Consider the following 21523-nt stretch of genomic DNA (forward strand, 5'->3'; position numbering starts at 1 on the left):
CTTCATATTGGGTTTTGGGAGGTGAAAGGACTCTCCCCCAGCCTATCGGGAAGATCTACTGAGCCTGGGACTCAAATAATTACAGTGGGCAACTGAAAAAACAACAAGGACGGGTGTGTGGGTCAAAGGGTCAGAAGTAGGGAACCTGAAGGGGACACTGAGCAGAGAACCCCGGACAGCGCCCACTGCTCCTCTAAGGTGTCAAGGGAGCCAGCGGATGCTGCCCAGAGGAACTCTGCCCGGATACATGAGCGGAGAGAGGAACTGAAGTAGGGCCCACAGTCACAAAGAATCCCCTCAGCCAACATCCTCTCCCTGGTGTTACAGATGGCCACTTTGGCCATCGCTAAGAGGAAGTTGACGAAGAGGTCCCGCGACTTTGTGGGGCCACAGACGGGGTGTGCATATAAAAGAAGGCGTGGGGAGAAGTGCAGCCAAAAATGTAAAAGGAGGTCCAGGAGGAGCTGGAACAGGGGCTTCAGCCTGGCGCACTCAAGAGAGGTGTGCACCAGGGTCTCCCTCATGCCACAAAAGGGACCTGTATCGGGAACGGAGGTGAACTGTGCTAGGTACACACCCGTGCTCACGGCTCCATGAAAGAGCCGCCAACCGATATCCCCGGCGGGCCATGGAGTCAAGGTGGAGTATAGGCTGGCCCACCAGGATTCCTCACCCTCAACAAATGACATTAGGTCCTGCCATTTAGTGTCAGGGCAGGACACAAGGGTGAGGAAATGGAGAGTATAGAGCATGAGCATGTACAGATGTGCCCGTGGCGCAGTTCTAAAACGAACCTGCTGCAGGTCATGCAGGCAGCTCGAGGTATATGGGTGGGGCAGCCAGGGAGGTTCATGGGACAGGATCCAGATCCTCCAGGGCTCAAGGGGGACATACATGCCCTCCACCGCCAGGTCCTTCTCCACTGCCTTCTGGGCGGCAGTCTCCCATGCCAGGAAGAAAACCACCTTCCCGTACATCTTGGAGGCCACCACCATGGCTGTGGGCCCCACCCTCGCCAATGCCCGCATTAGGTGTCTACGTGGGGCGAGGTGGGCACCAGGAGGCAATGGACGCCGTGCTTCCTGTTCAGTGTGGGAAAGGGTCCCCAGCCACCAGGGATGGAACCAGAGGCCGTGGCCAGGATGGATGACGAGGTGGTGGGTGGAGGGGCTGCAGCCACCTGGATGTATGCACTGGGGGTTGAGGGAGGGATGCCTCCAGAGCTGGTGGAAGGGACGGTAAAGGAAGGGGCAGGGGAAGCCATGGCCGATGGCAGGGCTGCATTTCCTGGCCCTTTCTACCGGCTGCGGGGGCTGCCCCAGAATTGGAGGAGACAGAAGGCATGGCAGCAACGGGGTCTGCACTTGTGCCCGCTGCCGCTGGTGCCCCAGCAGGGGTGATGGTAGGCGGTCCAGCAGTGGCGGTCGAGAGAGTAGCGGCAGGGACGGATGGGGGAGCAGGCGGTGGTGGAGGGTGGGCAGCAGGGTCAACCCACCCACCATTTCCCCCACCATGCTCGGAGGGGATGGGGATGAGCACCGAAGGGCGGGGGGGGAGGAAGGCTAACCACGCCTCCCCGCTAGGCTGCAGGCAGGGGAGGATGATGCCTAGAGAGAGGGTGGTACAGGAGCACCAATCAAGGCAGGGAAGGGGTGGCGCAATTACCGACGCGAGATGGGAATGCCAGCTCCTCCGGCTGCACTGGGGAGGGGAAGGACTACAATATATGAGAGGGTGCAGTGAACAGTGTGGCTCAACATAAGAGGGGAAGGGGCACACGTACGTTGGGAGGGGACATGGGCGCACAGAGCAAGGGGGTTGCTGGATGAGGGTGGGGCTACGGAAGGCAAAGGGGAAAAGGAACGACTGGGAGGAGATGGGGGGCAGGACAGGAAAAACACAGAGGATAACTGCAAGGGCCTGGGTGGGGCAGGCAAACAAAATCTACTAGGGGACCAGGGCAGAAGAGGTGCCAAAAAAAGGGGCAGCAAGGAGTGGGAGGGGCAGGGAGCACAGAGAAAGGGGGCAAACTGCTGCAGTGAGGCTTGTGAGCAAAGCAGATGGTGGGAAAGTCCACCAGCCAAAAGCAGCAGAGGAGGGGAGGGGAAAGGCACGTGCACTTGCGCAAAGCTGTTTTTGCTTGCTGCTGCTGCTGCAATCCCAAATGGTGGAGAAAAGGGGTGAGGCAAGTGGCTGAGTCTCGGGGTGAGGAGCGAGTCCAGATGGTAAGTGGGGCTGGTGGAGCGATAGTGGGGGGGACGGACAGACAGGGGAGTGCTCCACACCTCTCCCCCTTCTCCCCACAACAGAAGTAGCTACCACCACCACAGGAGCAAGGATGAAAAAAAGACTCAGTCCAGCCACAAATCCCCACCACAATGTCCTGCAGAGTTCCTGTGTGCTTCACCAGCAGCAAAAGTCCTCCTCTTCCTCAAGGCAGCAGAAACAGCAGTAACCAACAGTCAGTCAGGCAGCCAAGAGGCACCCCACAGGTGGTAGCAAAGGCAGGGTCTCTCACTCCCCCTCTGGGGAGCAAGCCAGCAGGACCCCCAAGGAGCAGCAGCAACCAGGAAAACCACCAGCCAGCAAGGTACCAGACAGGGTCTGGCCCAGACAAAAATTGAGACAAGTGCTCTGGGCCTAGCAGCAGCAGCTCCACACCAGCATAAGGGTCTGGGAAGGCCGATATAGTAGCCCTAGAAAGTTAAAGGCCCTTTTCCCCGACAAGCTGAGAAGGGGTTACCTCAGGTCAGTTAGGGACACCTGATCCCAATTAAGGGTTGCCTGAGGCCTTTTTTATGAGACTGTTTCCTTTTTGTTTGGTGGAGGATCATCCTGTAGGCTGATCCTCAGGCCTACTCTGAAAGTATGACCAAGGGAATACAGAAGGGGAAGGCAAACCCTGCTCTGTGTGGGGCAGATTACCTCAGGCCTGCCATCACCAGAGAGGGAAGCGCTAAGTCTGGTGAGATGAAGGAGGTGCCTTTCCACATCTGCTTCTAGTAACATATCATTTGACTGTATTTCCACCTATGGGTTAGACAGGTTAGAACTCCTCTAGCTCAAAGATTTTTTTAGCTTTTTGAGGCACAGGCAGATCAAACTGGTTGTTATGTCAATTTGCGTCAGTGCCCTCCAGCACATTCCATTTCACATCTTTTGATGAGCGGGAAGCAAAAAATCCCCAAATTCTTAGTGTAGTCAATGCCCAAAGATTATTTATGAGAGAATGGGACCATCAAAAAAAAGTAGGGCTGTTGATTAATCACAGTTAACTCACGTGATTAACTCAAAAAAATTAATTGTGATTAAAAAAATTAATTGCAATGTATTGTACTGTTAAACAATAGAATACCAATTTAAATTTATTAAATTTTTTGGATAATTTTCTACATTTTCAAATATATTGATTTCAATTAGAACACAGAATACAAAGTGTACAGTGCTCACTGTATATTATTGTTCCTGATTACAAGTATTTGCACTGTAAAAATGATAAAAGATATAGTATTTTTCAATTCACCTCATACAAGTATTGTAGTGCAATCTCTTTATCGTGAAAGTGTAACTTACAAATGTAGATTTATTTATTTTTTTGTTACATAACTACACTCAAAAACAAAACAATGTAAAACTTTAGAGCCTACAAGTCCACTCAGTCCTACTCCTTGTTCAGCCAATCGCTAAGACAAACAAGTTGTTTACATTTATGGGAGATACTGCTGCCTGGTTCTTATTTACAATGTCACCTGAAATTGAGAATAGGCGTTCGCATGGCACTTTTGTAGCCAAAAAGAAAAGGAGTGCTAGTGGCACCTTAGAGACTAACCAATTTATTTGAGCATAAGCTTTCGTGAGCTACAGCTCATTTCATTGGATGCATTCAGTGGAAAATACTTTTGTAGCCGGTATTGCAAGGTATTTATGTGCCAGATATACTAAACATTCATATGCCCCTTCATGTTTCGGTGACTATTCCAGAGGACATGCTTCCATGCTGATGATGCTCGTTTAAAAAAAATACACAATTAAATTTGTGACTGAACGCCTTGGGGGAGAATTGTATGTCTCCTCTTCTGTTTTACTGCATTCTGCCATATATTTCATGTTATAACAGTCTCGGATGATGATCCAGCACATGTTCGTTTTAAGAACACTTTCATAGCAGTTTTGGCAAAATGCAAAGAAAGTACCAGTGTGAGATTTCTAAAGATAGCTACAGTACTTAACCCAAGGTTTAAGAATCTGAAGTGCCGTCCAAAATCTGAGAGGGATGAGGTGTGGAGCATGCTTTCAAAAGTCTTAAAAGAGCAACACTCAGATGCGGAAACTACAGAACCTGAACCACTAAAAAAAATCAACCTTCTGTTGGTGGCATCTGACTCAGAGGATGAAAATGAACATGCATTGTCGGTCCGTTCTGCTTTGGATTGGTATCGAGCAGAACCCATCATCAGCATGGATGCATGTTCTCTGGAATGGTGGTTGAAGTATGAAGAGACATATGAATCTTTAGCGCATCTGGCATCTGGTGACACCAGCTACAACAGTGCCACAAGAACACCTGTTCTCCCTTTCAGGTGACCTTGTAAACAAGAAGCCGGCAGCATTATCTCCTGCAAATGTAAACAAATTTGTTTGTCTTAGCAATTGGCTGAACAAGAAGTAGGACTGAGTGGACTTGTAGGCGCTAAAGTTTTACATTGCTTTATTTTTGAATGCAGGTTTTTTTGTACATAATTCTACATTTGTAAATTCAACTTTCATAGTAAAGAGATTACAGTAGCTGTATTAGGTGAATTGAAAAGTACTATTTCTTTTGTTTTTTTTATATTATATTTATTTTTATTACAAATATTTGCAAAGTGAGCACTGTACACTTTGTATTCTGTGTTTGTAATTGAAATCAATATATTTGAAAATATAGAAAATATCCCAAAATATTTAAATTAATGGTATTCTATTATTGTTTAACAGCGCAATTAATTGTGATTAATTTTTATAATCGCTTGAGAGCCCTAGAAAAAAGTCATTGAAAATTTTATCTCCTTAATGAATGCTGGAAGGAGGCGGAGAGTAGGAATACACGCAAATACAATGGGCACAACTTGCAGCTTCGAGGAAGGGTTAACCACCTTTGCGCCCATGACAGATAATCCAATAAGGTTTATCCAGAATATTGTCATAAATTAAACCTTATTAAATTAAGTCTAATACTTTTAGGGTCCATTGTATTAAAATGCAATAGTTTGTGTTATTGTAAGATTGTATGTAACTGCTTTTAGGAGGAGGGAGTATGCTAATGTAATTCCTCCTGTTATCAGTTCTTTGAAGCTTCCCTGTGGGGAAGGGACTCATTGTCTGTCTGGTTACCTATTCATGCTGTCTTCAAAGGTTCTAACTGGATTCTCTAGAGACCAGCAGACAAAAAAAGGACTCCATAAATAACCTGGTGGTGAACTGACTCAGGGCTTTGGTTCAGTTTCAACAAAGGGACAGGACCTCCTGTCCATGGAAGGGAAGGGTTGGAAGAACTACACTAACCAGAGCCCTGGTGGAGATGGCAAGGGAGGGTAAGCTTATTAGCATGCATGTAGGTTCTTTATTGTTTTTAATATGTTTTCTCTGTTGTGCTTAAGAATAAAATATGCTTGCTTATAAAGAACTGTGTGATAACTTATAAATGTGGGCAATTACATTATTATCAGTCTCTGAAGACGAAACAAGTTGGCCTGTTTAGGCTGACCGTTGTTTGCTGGGGATAACACAGTGAAGATAGGGAAATACTCTGGTCAGGAAGGAGAGAGATAATGAGTCTCCACCCAAGAAAGGCAATGGCTAGGAAGCCAGAAGCCTGAGGATCAGTACCCTTGCTGAACCATTAAGAGAAAATAATGTTCAATTGCCCTGATCTGTGACAGCACCCTCCTGATACTGGGCTGTTGTGGTTACTGGAGAGATCTCTGTTCTAACTTAGACAACCTTGGGGCCTGTCAAATTTCAGACAGGCTGCCCTATGGGCTGCAGCATTCCCTGAAATCTCAGCAGTGCTATGGTCCCATCCCCAGTACACCCCTCGCATCCTCAGCCTTGGCCATATGCCAGGGCTTGCAAAGGGGTCCTCAGGAGACTGGTTTACAGCAGTCTCTGCAGTTCCTGAGCTGAGGGGACTCATGGTAGATTATGAGGTTTTTGGGGCCCCTTTACAATGCTCCAGCCCTTTCATGCAAAGTAAAAGGAAGAGTGTAGTAGGCAAGGATCTCATCCGATATCTTCAGAGAAGCAAATAAAGAGGTAGAACTGTCAAAGATATTCCAAATCTCACTTAGCTGTAGGGAGACTTGTTCATTTTCGGATTAGTTTTTAAGGTAGTTTTTCCAAGGTCAGGTCTACACTTAAAACTTTTAACAGTATAGTAACATCAGTTAGGGGTGTAACTTTTTTTTTAAAAACATTTGTGTCAGCAAAAGCCCTAGTGTAGACACAGTTATATCTGCAAAAATGTGCTTTCTGGTATAGCTTATTTTGTTTGGGGAACTAGTGTAAAATATGCTGCCAAAACACTTTTACACCAGTAAAAAGTTCAGCTACACAAGGAGACTATACTAAACTGGCACACACTTTCTAGTGTGTGGACTAAGCCAAAATGTCTCCTTATGAAGAATTTTTTCCTTGTGTATTTCAGTGAGTCATTTAAGCCTCAGATTTTTAAAAAATCTCAAAAATGTAAATAGTCCCCCACACAGATTAAGGATTCCTGGAGACACTGGACACAGAGGGGGACTCCTTGCTTTTATTCAAAGACTCTTCAGTTTATATCTAGTCTATTTTATTAGGATCGATCTCTAAGTTATTGAAAGTCACAGGCTGAGAAAGACGTAATTTGTTGATATCTGAGAAAACTGTATTGCAGTTCTGGAAAGCATTATGAGTACCACACAGTGAGGAATGGTGCTGTGAACCAGGTTAAGATGGTGGCTCACAAAAAAAATCAACAAACTGGAGGACACGGTCATTATTTTTGGACTTCATAACCAATGTGCTATCCTAGGATACAAAATTAATTATGTAAATATTGTGACTACGTCAATATCTTCCAACACATCAGTGAACTGAATAAATGATTTACAGCATTGCAATAACTTTTTCTTGGTAATCAAAAAGCCTATAGGATCTAGGGATTTCAGTAGATAGTATTATATAAACACCATGAGCATAATTTTAATCTAGTATTATATGAATTTTGTCCACTTCTTTGTTCTTTTCATCTGGGTTCTCCTTTTGAGTCTTTTGTTCTTTCTCTGGGGATCCTGTCCCCCTTATAGTTGCTACACGAATCCTTCTTTTTAAATACACACAAGAAAATTTATTTTGCTGCATCTTGAAAACCCTGTAAAGGGACTCTAAATGCAACCTGAAAAGTGAGGGAAGCATGAACATTTGACATACAGGTTGGAAATTCTGATTATGTTATTATTTTGGAGTGAGCTGAAGCCAGGTGGTATTGTGAGTCTTTCAGTGAAGGAAGTATCTTGCGAGATAGGAGTTGCAAATGGGGGGCGCAGTTACTTTTTAGGGCTTTGGCTGAGGGGTGGGGTGGGATGGAAGGGCTACTGTGATAACCAGGTAATTTTTTGTTGTTGGTCGTGCTAGATGATTATTGGGTGAGACCTCTCCTTCTGCCTCTATAACACCAAATGTAATTGGGAAGAATTGCTGTGAACCAGGAAAAGACCCATCGCTGCCCTTTTGCTCCCTCTACCTCATCTTCCAAGTAGAAATCCAGAAGATAGCATGGTGCAGACTGCAAATTACAAAATCACAATAAAAACTTGGGCCATTTTGACAGAATGCTGGGAAGCAACACCTATTGAAGTCCTGGGAAGTGGGTGCTGGGAACCAACAACTGAGCCAGCACTCTGGTCACTTAAATACCTTTAATTCCCCCAAAGTGGAAATGTTGGGGCCAAATTAATAGATTAGAATGGGCTTGGGGAGGGGGGTACTAATGAGCAAACTGGCCCAGTAACATAGGAGGTATAAGAAGACACAGGAAGGAGGTGCAGGAGAGAGGGGGAAACTGGCAGAGCCGGAACCAGGATGGATCTCTGGGTAGAGAGATCTCTTCCCTCTCTTCTGCACAGAACTGAGGAGAAAATGAAACTGTAACTAAAAACGGTCTATGCATTAGTAAGGTGGTGGGAAGAGAAAGTGTAAAGAAAACTGCACTGTGGTGTTTAACAGTGGAAAGTCTCTGAGTCTAAGTGTGTAGACAGAGCAGAAGATGGTAGTGGGATGTCCCGCTGTCACAGAAGTGCTATAGTGTGAACATAAGACTGGCCATACTGGGTCAGACCAAAGGTCCATCTAGCCCAGTATCCTGTCTTCCCACAGTGACCAATGGCAGGTACCCCAGAGGGAATGAATAGAACAGGTATCATCAAGTGATCCGTTCCCTGTCACCCATTCCAAGCTTCTGGCAAACAGAGGCTAGGGACACCACCCCTGCCCATCCTGGCTAATAGCAATTGATGGACTTATCCTCCATGAATTTATCTAGTTCGTTTTTGAACCCTGTTGTAGTCTTGGCCTTCACAACATCCTCTGGCAAGGAGTTCCACAGGTTGACTGTGAGTTGTGTGAAGAAATACTTCCTTTTTGTTTGTGTTAAACCTGCTGCCTATTAAGTGAGGTGTGATTGCTGAAGTTACAAGCAATTATTATGTCCAATAATTATTTGCCATCAAAAATATCAAGAGCACAGTGACATCCAGCTGTATAATGTTAACAAGGTAAATGATGAAGTACTAAGAATAATAAAAATATTTTAAAATAAATAATTAAAAGGAGTGAAACTATATTTATAGGGGTTTACAAGCAAGGGAGTCCAATTTAGGAAATCAGAATAGCACATAAGACAAATCTGTGAATTACTGTATGAGGCTTTATGCAGACGTATAAACAGATAAGGGATTCTTTTGAACACTAAAAATGTATGAATATATATATATATATATATATTAGGAGTTATGTGAATAAAATATTTAACTGAATCCTGTCTCCTTTAGCAGTTCAACCATCATTTCCGATAGGGAAGAGCAGCTTTGGCTAGGTACTGTGTGTAAGGTTCCCACTAACTGTTCCTAGAATACTGGACATTCTGGCACTTCCCAAAACAGCATAGGCCTGACCCTGCTTGTGTGACTCCACCCCTGTCTGCATGACCCTGCCCCTGCCATCATGACGCAGTTATGCTGCAAAGGAGACACTATTTTCAAGAGTGAGCTTCTTTTGCCCCCACTGGTGTGATCTCACATGTATGGTGTGTGCTAGTCACGCTGCACAGGGGACACCATTTTCAACAGCAAGTTGCCCCACCCTCACTGGCATGATCTCACATGCACAATGTGTGCGAGGTCATATCACACCAGGGACACCATTTTCAAGAGCCAGCTGCCCTGCCCCCACGGACATGAGCTCACATATGTGGTGTGTGCAAAGTCATGCCGCTGAGGGACAACATTTTCAAAAGGGCCCTGCCCTGCCCAGGCATGCAGCGTGTGAGGTTGTGCAGGCGGGAGCGGAGCAGCATGCTCTTCAAAATGGTGTCCTCTGTTTGATACCAGACAGAACTGGATGTGGTTTTGTACCAGTACAGGACAGGGGACAAACCAGCCAAAAAGCCAGACCCTCCAGTACAAAACTGGATGAGTGGCCTCCCTCAGTGTGCCTGTAGGCCGGGTGTGGAGATTTCCCTTCTGTGCACAAGGAGCAGGGAGCCCCTCTGTCCCCCACCTTTCCAAACAGCTGCTCACCTCTGCTGTGGTAACATTTACCCCTTCTATCCCCTTCCAAATCTCGGCTCCCACCCTCTCCTTCCCATGCCTCCAGTGCACTCAGTTTGCCCCTGCACACATTCTGCCCACCCCTCCCCCCTCGGCTTTCACAGCCGGCACACTCTCTCTCCTCCTCCCCGAGTGAGGGCAGCGAACGGCTTCAGTGGCTGTTACTGAGCACGCGCAGCATATCCGCGCACGCTCAGTAATAGCCACGCTGGCCCTTGTGCCTGAGGGGAGCGAATGGGGAGGGGCACTCCAGCCGGGCGGTAGGATATTGATCGCTGCTCTCCGCCCTGGGAGGAGGAGAGACAGGCAAAGGAGCGCGTACGGCTGTGGTTGGCTCAGCAGCGGCGGCAGGAGACAGGCGAGCGAGCGGCGTGGTGGGGCCGGCGCTGAGGCCAGCAGCCTTCACTCTGCGGCCGTTGCGCCCTGTAGTCGGAGGCAGGCGGCGCTGGAGCGAGGAGCTGGGAGGATGAAGCAGGAGGGAGCCGGCCGGGGAGCTGCTGCCGGGCTCGGCGCGGCGGCGTGGGGCGAGGAGGGCGAGGCGGAGAAAGTTGTCTACTCCCGGTCGCAGGTGTCCTTCGCCGGCACCAAGGCGCTGGGCGACGCCTTCAAGCTCTTCATGCCCCGCTCCACCGAGTTCATGAGCTCGGACTCGGAGCTGTGGAACTTCCTCTGCAGCCTCAAGCACCAGTTCTCCCCGGTCATCCTGCGCAGCAAGGACGTGTACGGCTACGCCTCCTGCCGGGCCGTGGTGCCCGACCGGCTCCCGGCGCCGGGACAGCGGACCCGCCGCGGAGCGGCCAGGAGGCGCCCCCTGGCCGCCGGCGCCAAGCGCGGAGCGCCGGGCCGCGCAAAGAAGGGGAGGAAGCGCGCCCCAGCGCTCGCCGGTCCCCCCGGCAGGGAAGCGCAGCGGCCGCGGAAGGAGGACGAGGAGGAGCAGGTCGGCTCGGCCGAGGTGCCCTCGTGTGCTCCCTTTGCGGGCCGGTCCTTGGAGGAGATCTGGAAAGCGGCCACCCCCAGTCTCACCACCTTCCCCACCATCAAGGTGCGGGGCAGCGTCTGGAAGCCGCGGAGCCTGGAGGCGGCGCGGCGCCAGGCGCAGCGGATCCTCCAAGTGGACCTGGCGCCCGTGGTGAGGATCCGCCGCTTCCCCGTAGCCAGATCGTGAGCTGCTGGCCCGCCTGGGAACGGGGACATCTGGGGCGGGGGGGAGGCTCTTCCCCTGGAAGAAGCGAACAGAGACAAGTGTCAGTCACCTGTTTACATTGCATTTGTCTGGATCGTGTCCTTCTACTGCACTTTATGGCTCAGACTGATGGGACCCTTTCCTCCACAGAGCCAGGTTCCTGCCCACCTAAACCCAGACTGAGAACCTGCCTGGCCCCTATCGCCAGCCGCGACTACCACCCTCACCTGGACTGAGAGGCTGTTTTGCTGTGTTCCCTAGTAGGGGCCACGGTCCTCACCCATCGTATTTATGCTCCAAACTGAGAAACTATTTGGCAGGCATCTCAAGTAGGGACTAAGGTCTCCTTCCTTCCATTCTCTCCCATGGGACTACCTCACTTGTCTGGAAGTCCACCCAAGAAGTTATTTTCCAAAGGAACTTGCTGTCATGCTTGTATAATAAAGCACCATCTGACTCTTGCTTCATTTTTTTTTCTAATTCATTGGATTATATTATGTTTTTTGTGATGTTGCACTAGTATGTGCTCAGGGTATCTTGAATCCCAAGTGTTCCCAATTTCAACTGACTGAAGCTTTGACCAAGGATGCAAAAAAAAAACAAAAAAAAAACAGGTTCAGAACTTATGGCTGTCTCAATGGTGCAAAAGTTTCTTTAGTGATCTATAAAAGGATGTTCTGTGTACTGTACTTTTTGTATCTAAAGTCATTTCTAAAGTTTTATAGCTGAATTAAGTACTTGGTTTTTATGGAGCACCGGAAGCCATTGAATCACTCTTATTTTATATACTCTCTACTTTAGTGATACTTATTTGGTCAATGTAAGTGAACTTAATAAAAGTGAAAGAGCAACTAATGCTGTTTCAGTACATTGAAACTAACTGCAAAGGGATGGATAGTTCTTGGATAGTTACATACACCTTTTGTGTAATTCGGTGGAACAAGCAAATAGTTTAATATATTTACTGCTCTAGTAAACAAACCCAAAGTTATTTAAAGTGAAGAATATTTATTTAAAATCTAGTGTAAAAGAGAAATAACTATGTATCATGATTAGTCTCATCATTAATGCTAGCAAGTGATTAGTTCAAGTGGCCAAATATCAGAATTCCAGATTATTTAAGTGCCTTTTTTAATAGAGGTAGCAATACTCTATTGTGGTAGCTAGTGCCTTCTTAGTTAAAATAGCACAGGTTGTCACTTCAGTGTCTAGAGTCCAGTGGTGGATGTTCATATTAACATGTTACTCCTTCAAGTATTGTTTTTAAAAATCTGTTGCAGCTAAAATATGGTATGCAAGGACTCATTAGAGAGTGTTACAGTTTTATGGCTAAAAGCTTATTTTGACTGAGGCTTTGTATTTTGGCTGGCTTGTCTTGTACAAATGCCCATTTTTAAGGCAAACTACAAAGCCTTTGCTAGATATTTAAAACTGTTTAACATTTTACTCCTCCTTCTGTCAATCTTTTTTGGTGCTTTCACAATACTAAAAACTGAAATAGTCCCAGTGGGGAAGGTAAAGTTGATAACTGAAATTCCAAAAGAGGAACAAGTAACTTGCTTTAACTGATCATTTATATTCCTATAGGTCCTGAGAAATAGGACCTGCTTCCTGATTTCCCTGTTCAATTTAATGGTTCTTCAAATTCCTATTCTAACTTCCTTTCCTCAGAAGGCTTGTGCTATTGTTCGTTCTTAGCAGAAATGCCAAGAAGCAAATTAGATTTGATTATAGTGACATTTGTCAAATTTTGTTATAATACAGTGCTAATTTTAATTAAAAAGTAGTTCTCTCCCTTTCTTTTAATCTTAATTTTTTGGGTTATTTATATCATTGTAGTTCATTTAAATCTAAACGGCAATATCCATATCTTTCTAAAACCAAAATCTTCATCAATCTTGTAGGTGCTGTGCTTTTAAAGTTATATAAAATGTGATGACAAGCTGATTGCTGTACCCTACTACCATTTCAGATTTCAAAACTCTAGGAAATCATGAAAGATCAAGGTATATTTATACAAATGCTATCTCAAGCCTACATTTTTCTTAGACATACCTTGGTGTAATTAATATGGTGAAAAACCTTATTGTATGATGAATTGGTAATAAGAATAAATATGCAAATGTACAGAGTATTAAGGGCCAAATTTGGCTTTGACTTAGTTATGACACTGACTTCCCAAAGTTGGACTGTGGATCGATATACCAATAAATAAGAAAATGGGTGAAATACTGGCCCTATTGAAATCAATTTTAAACATTCCACTGACTTCAATAGGATCAGAATTTTATCCATTACTATTTTGTGTGTTTAACATAACATCACATATTTAGACTCTCTGGAATGTTTTAAAACACTAGACATAGGTGGAGTTTGAACTGTGACTTTGTGTTTGGCTTTTTAAAATTATTTCTTAGAAATATGCAACACTGATCACTGTAGTTTATGGGGGCGGTTTGCGCGGAGTGTGTGTGTCAAATCAGCCTCTGGTTCAAATCCCAGCCTTGTTAATTCAGTTCCTCATTCTGATGAGGTAGCTAGTGGTTTGCAAGTCACCATTCTTACTGTAGTATTTATAATACTACACCATGCATGAGAGAGAACACAATGTATAAATATAGTTGAGTGCAGGGATGCTGTGGTGTGGCTTGGGATTCTTTTAGGGAAGAGGAAAGGGGTGGAGATTACTGAGTGCTGCAGGTAGGAAGCAAGGGTGTGGGAACATGAGTGCTTAAGTTACAATCTCAAAACTCTTCTCTTGTTTCTTCTTCTCCCAAAACTTTTGTTTCATTGAGGCTGTGCCTCATTAGAGTAGGGCAAAGGACTCATTCCTGTCTTTTTCATAGCCACAGTGGAATATCAGCCTCCAGAGATGGCAGTTGCAGCTATTCTAGAAGCCCTTTCTTGTTGTTTTTACAGCTCCATAACAGTCCAGAAAATAGGGAACCCAGCTTCTGCTAGCTCAGTGGTTCTCACACTTTTTTTACTGGTGACCCCTTTCACATAGCAAGCCTCTGAGTGTGACACCCCCCCCCCCCAAATTAAAAACATACAATAGCCTTGTGACCCCTTGACGGATCCCGACCCCCGGTTTGAGAACCCCTGTTCTAGCTGTAGCTGCATCTCAAGAGAGCAGTGTGAATTTGTCAAGTTGCTCTAACTAGCTCTGGCTCAGTATTGCTATAGGTAACATGGGGGTCTGTGAAAGTATATAAAGAGGGATGATCTAGAAATTGTTGGGGATAAACAAAGACAATGCTAAATTGTTAGGGATAGATCAGGTTTGGTTTGGTCCCCTCTGCCTACTGGCAGAGTTAAGGTTGTGTGGGACTATTTGGTGGGAGATGTTAACTTTAACTTTCCTGACTTCCAGAGGTTTGTTTGTCTACACCTGCCTTGTGTCTTTCCAGAACACAGAAGAGAGACAATCTTAACTCTGTGTTAAAGTTTGTCTATGAATTTCCTTTGTTTTCTGAGGAAGGGATGGGGCCATGATTGAGAAGCGTTCTCAGGTATACTTTGCCACCATTCAGTTACTGCATCTGCCTTCTGCCAGGGTTAGAGAGGAAAGTGAAAGCTAACGGCCTGTGAAGAGCGTACGAAGGCACTCTGCGGTGTGGGAGGTTACAGAGGTGGGAAGTGGCTTTTTCATCCTTCAGTTGAATGTGAACATGCCATGCTGATGAATATAGGCTGAAACACTAGCTCTGAGGGGCCTGAACTGCCCCATTCAACTCAATGAAGATTACACCCAAGTCCATCTCCCCCAGATCTCAGGACTGGCCTAAACTAGAAAATTTGGTTCATAGAATCATAGACTATCAGGGTTGGAAGGGACCTCAGGAGGTCATCTAGTCCAACCCCCTGCTCAAAGCAGGACCAATCCCCAACTCAATCATCCCAGTCAGGTCTTTGTCAAGCCTGAACTTAAAAACCTCAAAGGAAGGAGATTCCACTCCCCCACCCCCCCAGGTAACACATTCCAGTGCTTCACCACCCTCCTAGTGAAAAAGTTTTTCCTAATATCCAACTTAGACCTCCCCACTGCAACTTGAGACCATTACTCCTTGTTCTGTCGTCTGCTACCACTGAGAACAGTCTAGATCCATTCTCTTTGGAACCCCCTTTCAGGTAGTTGAAAGCAGCTATCAAATCCCCCCTCATTCTTTTCTTCTGCAGACTAAACAATCCCAATTCCCTCGGCCTTTCCTCATAAGTCATGTGTTCCAGTCCCCTAATCATTTTTGTTGCCCTCTGCTGGACACTTTCCAATTTTTTCACATCCTTCTTGTAGTGTGGGGCCCAAAACTGGACACAGTACTCCAGATGAGGCCTCACCAATGTAAAATAGAGGGGAATGATCACATCCCTCGATCTGCTGGCAATGCCCCTACTTATACATCCCAAAATGCCATTGGCCTTCTTGGCAACAAGGGCACACTGACTCATATCCAGCTTCTCGTCCACTGTAACCCCTAGGTCCTTTTCTGCAGAACTACTGCATAGCCATTTAGTCCCTAGTCTGTAGCCGTGCATGGGATTCTTCCGTCCTAAGTGGAGAACTCTACACTTGTCCTTGTTGAACCTCATCAGCTTTCTTTTGGCCCAATCCTCTAATTTGTCTAGGGCTCTCTGTATCCTATCCCTACCCTCCCGCGTATCTACCTCTCCTCCCAGTTTAGTGTGATCTGCAAACTTGCTGAGAGTGCAATCCACGGCATCCTCCAGATCATTAATGAAGATATTGAACAAAACTGGCCCCAGGACCGACCCTTGGGGCGCTTCGCTTGATACCGACTGCCAACTAGACATGGAGCCATTGATCACTACCTGTTGAGTCCAACAATCTAGCCAGCTTTCTATCCACCTTATAGTCCATTCATCCAGCCCATACTTCTTTAACTTGCTGGCAAGAATACTGTTGGAGACCATGTCAAAAGCTTTGCTAAAGTCAAGGAATAACACGTCCACTGCTTTCCCCTCATCCACAGAGCCAGTTATCTCGTCATAGAAGGCAATTAGATTAGTCAGGCATGACTTGCCCTTGATGAATCCATGCTGACTGTTCCTGATCACTTTCCTCTAAGTGCTTCAGAATTGATTCTTTGAGGACCTGCTCCAGGATTTTTCCAGTGGCTGAGGTAAGGCTGACTGGCCGGTAGTTCCCCGGATCCTCCTCCTTCCCTTTTTAAAAGATGGGCACTACATTAGCCTTTTTCCAGTCATCCGGGACCTCCCCTGATCGCCATGAGTTTTCAAAGATAATGGCCAATGGCTCTGCAATCACATCCACCAACTCCTTTAGCACTCTGATGCAGTGCATCCGGCCCCATGGACTTGTGGTTGTCCAGCTTTTCCAAATAGTCCCGAACCACTTCTTTCTCCACAAAGGGCTGGTCACCTCCTCCCCATGCTGTGCTGCCCACTGCAGTAGTCTGGGAGCTGACCTCGTTCGTGAAGACAGAGGCAAAAAAAGCATTGAGTACGTTAGCTTTTCCCACATCCTCTGTCACTAGGTTGCCTCCCTCATTCATTAAGATGCCCACACTTTCCTTGACTTTCTTCTTGTTGCTAACATACCTGAAGAAACCCTTCTTGTTACTCTTAACATCTCTTGCTAGCTGCAACTCCAGGTGGGATTTGGCCTTCCTGATTTAACTCCTGCATGCCTGAGCAATATTTTTATACTGCTCCCTGGTCATTTGTCAAACTTTCCACTTCTTGTAAGCTTCTTTTTTGTGTTTAAGAGCAGCGAGGATTTCACTAAAAGAAAAGGAGTACTTGTGGCACCTTAGAGACTAACCAATTTATTTGAGCATAAGCTTTCGAGTAGCTCACGAAAGCTTATGCTCAAATAAATTGGTTAGTCTCTAAGGTGCCATAAGTACTCCTTTTCTTTTTGCGAATACAGACTAACACGGCTGTTACTCTGAAACCAAGGATTTCACTGTTAAGCCAAGCTGGGTCGCCTGCCATATTTACTATTCTTTTTACACATCGGGATGGTTTGTTCCTGTAACCTCAGTAAGGATTCTTTAAAATATAGCCAGCTCTTCTGGACTCCTTTCCCCCTCATGTTATTCTCCCAGGGGATCCTGCCCATCAGTTCCTGGAGGGAGTCAAAGTCTGCTTTTCTGAAGTCCAGGGTCCGTATTCTGCTGCTCTCCTTTCTTCCTTGTGTCAGGATCCTGAACTCAACCATCTCATGGTCACTGCCTCCCAGGTTCCCATCCACTTTTGCTTCCCCTACTAATTCTTCCCGGTTTGTGAGCAGCAGGTCAAGAAGAGCTCTGCCCCTAGTTGGTTCCTCTAGCACTTGCACCAGGAAATTGCCCCCTACACTTTCCAAAAACTTCTTGGATTGTCTGTGCACCGTTGTATTGCTCTCCCAGCAGATATCAGGGTTTGATTGAAGTCTCCCATGAGAACCAGGTCCTGCGATCTAGCAACTTCTGTTAGTTGCCCGAAGTTTTAACTACATCAGTCAGGGGTGTGAGAAAACCACACCCATGAGCAGTGTTTGGTTAAACTGACCTAAGTCCCGATGTAGACAGTGGTTGCTGGAAGAATTCTTCCAAGGACCTAACTACTGCTGCTCAGGGAGATGGATTACCTCTGCCAGGGGAGAATCCCTCTTGTTGGCATAGCTAATGTCTACACTGAAGTGCTCCAGTGGCATAGCTGTGCTTCTGTAGCATTTTAAATGTAGACAAGCCGTCACCTCTTTGTATGTGTGGCATGATTGAACATCACTCTTTTTCAGCTCCTTACCCTGGTTTCAGCACTGTGTGCCTGCACCATGTACGCTTGTTCCCAACCCAGATCCAGTTCACTGAGCTTCCTGCCAGGAGTTCACTGAGCATCTCCTGGCACAGAAATGATTCATCCTGACTAGGACTCTTTTGCCAGCCTCTCTGGCGTCATTTTCAGTGTAGTACAGTAACTCTTCACTTTAAGTTGTAGTTATGTTCCTGAACAAGGTGACTTTAAGCGAAATGATGTTAAGTGAATCCAAGTTCCCCATAAGAATTAATGAAAATGGGGGGGGAGGGGGTTAGGTTCCAGGGAAAAATTTTTTTTTGCCAGAATGAAAAATATATATACACACACACACACACACACACACAGTATAAGTTTTAAACAATACTGTACACAGCGATGATGATTGTGAAGCTTGGTTGAGGTGATGGAGTCAGAGGGTGGGATATTTCTAAATGATGAACTAGCAACTGGCTGAACCCCCAAGGGTTAACTCGTTGTTAATGTAGCCTCACCCTCTACAAGACAGCACGGAATGGAGGAAGGGGAGACAGCATGGCAGACAGAGACAGACATGCACACCCTATGTATGAGAGAGAGAGATGCGCATTTCCCCTTTAAGAAGGCTGACACCACTCTTAAATACACTACTTTGTTAAGTTAATCAGCAAGCTGAGACCACAGCAGCCGCTGCTAGGAAGCTCCCTCCGGCTTGAGCCCTGTCCTGTGTCCCCCTGCTCTATGGAGATGGGTAAGCGGGGTGCAGGAGCAGGGGGGAGGGGAACACCCTGACATTAGCCCCTCTCTTTCTCCCCTTTCAACCCCAGCAAGCAGGAGGCTCTGGAGAGCAGCTCCAAGCCAGAGGGCAGGAGCAGCACATGGCAGTGGGGATGGGACAGCTGAACTGCTGGCAATTGATACCCTGCTGGGCAGCTGCTGCACAGGGAACTTAGGGGAGTGGGGAGCTGATAGGGGGGCTGCCGGTCCACCCTGGTTCCAAGCCCCTACCAGCTAGCTGCAATGGGATGCTCTTCCTACAAGCAGTGGACAAAGCAGACGGCTGCCAAACGGCGTTATACGGGAACATTGCACAATTTTAAACGAGTATGTTCCCTAATTGATCAGCAACGTAGCAATGAAACGTTAACCGGGACGACTTTAAGTGAGGAGTTACTGTAGCTAGTTCCTCCTCTATGAGCCCTGCCCAACACCATCATGTTAGGTCTCATGTCCTGGACACATTACTGCCCCCAAAACTGTCCTAGGAGAGGAGTTGTGCATACAGCATTGGGGTACACCTGTGGGATACTGAATTTCAAAATTTTCACGATATTCCCACTTCCAAAAGAAGTCCTGTTGTAACCCCAGACACCAACCAAAAGGCAGGTTGAGAACAATAATGTGCACAGTCCCCAAATCTCCTGCATAGAGGGTTTGCATGCATGTTCTTGGTTTCAAGAGGCAGTGCGTAGTTCCCTTGAACCATCATGTAATTCCATTACTCAGCAAGTGTAGTTCACAAAGGATTTCCTGAGGAAGCAATAGCGTGCAGAGGATGCTATTGGTCAGCAGAGGTACTAAAGCTACTCCTGAGGGCATTCTGTGCCAAAAAATTAGAAATTCTGCACATAATATTTTAAAATTCTGCAATATTCTGCAAGCTTTATTTGTCAAAAAATAAATGCAGAGGCTCCAGCATGGCAGTGGGGAGCACAGGCTATTGGTTGTACAAAGGTGGGAGGTCACCCTCAAGCTTCCCTGCCCACAGGTGCTGACTTCCCCTCTTTTCCCTGGGTGCTTGACCCTCCCCCGGGCTCTGCCCCCCACTCCACCCCTTCCATGAAGCCCCACCCCCATTCCAACCCCTTCCCCAAAGTCCCTGCCCCAACTCCGCCCCCTTCCTGCCCCTATTCCAACTCCTTCCCCAAATCCCCAACCTGGCCCCGCCTCTTCCCTGCTTCCTTCCCTGAGCGCCCCATGTTCCCACTCTCCCCCCCCCACCCCCCCGGAGCATGCAAACAGTTTGGCAGCAGCGGGGCAGGAAGCGCTGAGAGGTAGGCGGAGGAGCGGGGACACAGCGTGCTCAGGAGGAGGAGGTGGGCCAGAGGGGGAGGGGAGCTTGGCTGCCGGTGGGTGCAGAGCAGCACCCACTAATTTTTCCCCGTGTCGGAGTCGGTGCCTATGTCCCCACCCCTGGGACACAGACTCAGTGTTGGGGCTGCACCTGATGTGACACGGCACAAGGCCTATTACCCCAGAAACACACTGGGGCCCTGCCCCTCGGTGCAGGCAGGCTCAACCAGACAGGATCTAAGTGTGGAGGGGCTCAGTGTGGGGTGAGAAGACTCTGTGTGGGACAATCTGGGTGCAGGCAGCTCAGTGGGGGCTAAAGTGGGGGGATCTGGATGCACAGAGGCTTGTTGGGGGGGTTCTAGGTGCAGGGGCAATGGGACTCTGCAAGGGCTTCCAGGTGAAAGTGGTTGGGGCTCAGCAGAGGGGTCAGTGTGGGGGGGTCTTAGCAGGTGGGTGCTGGAGGAGTAGGGCTTGCTGAGGTGGGGGTGGGGGTGCAGCTAGTTGGGGGTCAGTGTGGTCTGGGGGTAGGGCTCGTCAGGGTGGGGGTTTGAACGCAGGGAGCTTGGGGGGAGGGTGCTCTAGATGCAGGGGTTGAGGTTCAGTGGGGTGGAGTTTGGGTATAGAGGGCTGGGGGGTTCTGGGTGTATGGGGTGAGGCTTGGTGGGGGTGTCTGGGTATGGGAGGTACAGATGCATGGGGTTGGGTGGATGGGGGAGCAGTTCCCCATAGAGTGACCCCTCCTCCTGCAGCTGAGGAGCAATGAGGGCAAGAAGCAGGGGAGGATGCTGAGCTTCCTGCAGCTGGGAGAGGTTTCTAGGGGTGGGTCTGACACGGCCCCAGCCACTCCTTGCAGGGGAAGAGGAAATCCCATCTTCCCCTGCCTCCAGCCCAGCCAGGACTACCAGCTGATCCCTGTTCAAGGTAGGAGCTACTGGCCGGCTGCTCTGGGTGCCTGAAACAATATACCTGCGCAGCTAGGGAGTGGTGCGTAACTGCTCCTGCAGCTTCCCTGTCAGAAAGTCATTTTTCTGTGGGGAAACAAAGAAATCTGCAGGGGATATGAATTCTGTGCTCACACAGTGGCCCAGAATTCTCCCAGGAGTATAAAGCTTTTGTAGTGCAATAAGTTTTGGAATATTTCTAAACAGGTTCTTGTAATGTTGAATAGCTGATCTTAGGGGCACTTCAGTGATATAAGTTTCCTGAGATCAGAGCCTTAGTTCTCCCCATTCCCGCCCCCAGGTCTACACCAAAAAAGTTATAAGAATCTGAAAATATTAAGAGCAGCTTTTGTGAGGGTGTGGGGAATATTTCCTCAATGCCCTGGGCCAAGTAATCCAAAATTTGTCCCACAAATTCTGCTCTAGCCACTGTTGCAGAATACGAGTTTTCAAGACAAGCTTCCAATGCACATAGATTGTAGAGCATTTTAAAAATTATAAGCAGTTTGTATCGTGGGGGTTACATCTTGGGAGCTCCCTGACCAAATGACCCCAGTTTTACACCACAAACTACCTATTGTTGCACACAAGTTTTCATGACAAGTCTCCATGTGCATGTGGGATTTAGAGCAATTTGAATATTAAAATCAATTATTTCCTGTGAGGGTTGTACCTGAGGAAACCCTTGATTAAATGATCCCAAACTTGCTCCACTCTCTCTC

At 47.2% G+C, this 21523-nt stretch overlaps 1 protein-coding gene and 1 long non-coding RNA gene across 3 annotated transcripts in view; both read left to right on the forward strand.

The window, feature by feature from the left end:
* The first annotated feature begins 1118 nt into the window (after window positions 1–1118).
* On the forward strand, window positions 1119–11883 carry CCDC71L (coiled-coil domain containing 71 like). The gene is made up of 3 exons (XM_037889146.2): window positions 1119–1238; window positions 9627–9732; window positions 9983–11883. Exons 1-3 carry the CDS (start codon window positions 1119–1121, stop codon window positions 11008–11010), a joined length of 1254 nt encoding a protein of 417 aa, XP_037745074.2. The 3' UTR covers window positions 11011–11883.
* An 8804-nt stretch (window positions 11884–20687) lies between these two features.
* Window positions 20688–21523, forward strand: part of LOC122466627 — a 104333-nt gene continuing 103497 nt past the window's right edge. For both annotated transcript variants that reach the window (XR_006292286.1, XR_006292287.1), the window contains exon 1: window positions 20688–20781. This is a non-coding gene — a long non-coding RNA (uncharacterized LOC122466627). The remainder of the gene's footprint in view (window positions 20782–21523) is intronic.

Source organism: Chelonia mydas, chromosome 1 (genome assembly GCF_015237465.2).
Source record: "Chelonia mydas isolate rCheMyd1 chromosome 1, rCheMyd1.pri.v2, whole genome shotgun sequence".
NCBI classification, from domain to species: Eukaryota; Metazoa; Chordata; order Testudines; family Cheloniidae; genus Chelonia; species Chelonia mydas.

Coding starts and splice junctions, on each gene's coding strand:
- CCDC71L (XM_037889146.2), top strand. CDS start 1,119: ATGGAACCAGAGGCCGTGGCCAGGATGGATGACGAGGTGGTGGGTGGA. Junction 1,239..9,626: donor CAGAGCTGGTGGAAGGGACG/GTAAAGGAAGGG, acceptor GTTTGATACCAG/ACAGAACTGGATGTGGTTTT. Junction 9,733..9,982: donor TGGCCTCCCTCAGTGTGCCT/GTAGGCCGGGTG, acceptor TCCCCGAGTGAG/GGCAGCGAACGGCTTCAGTG.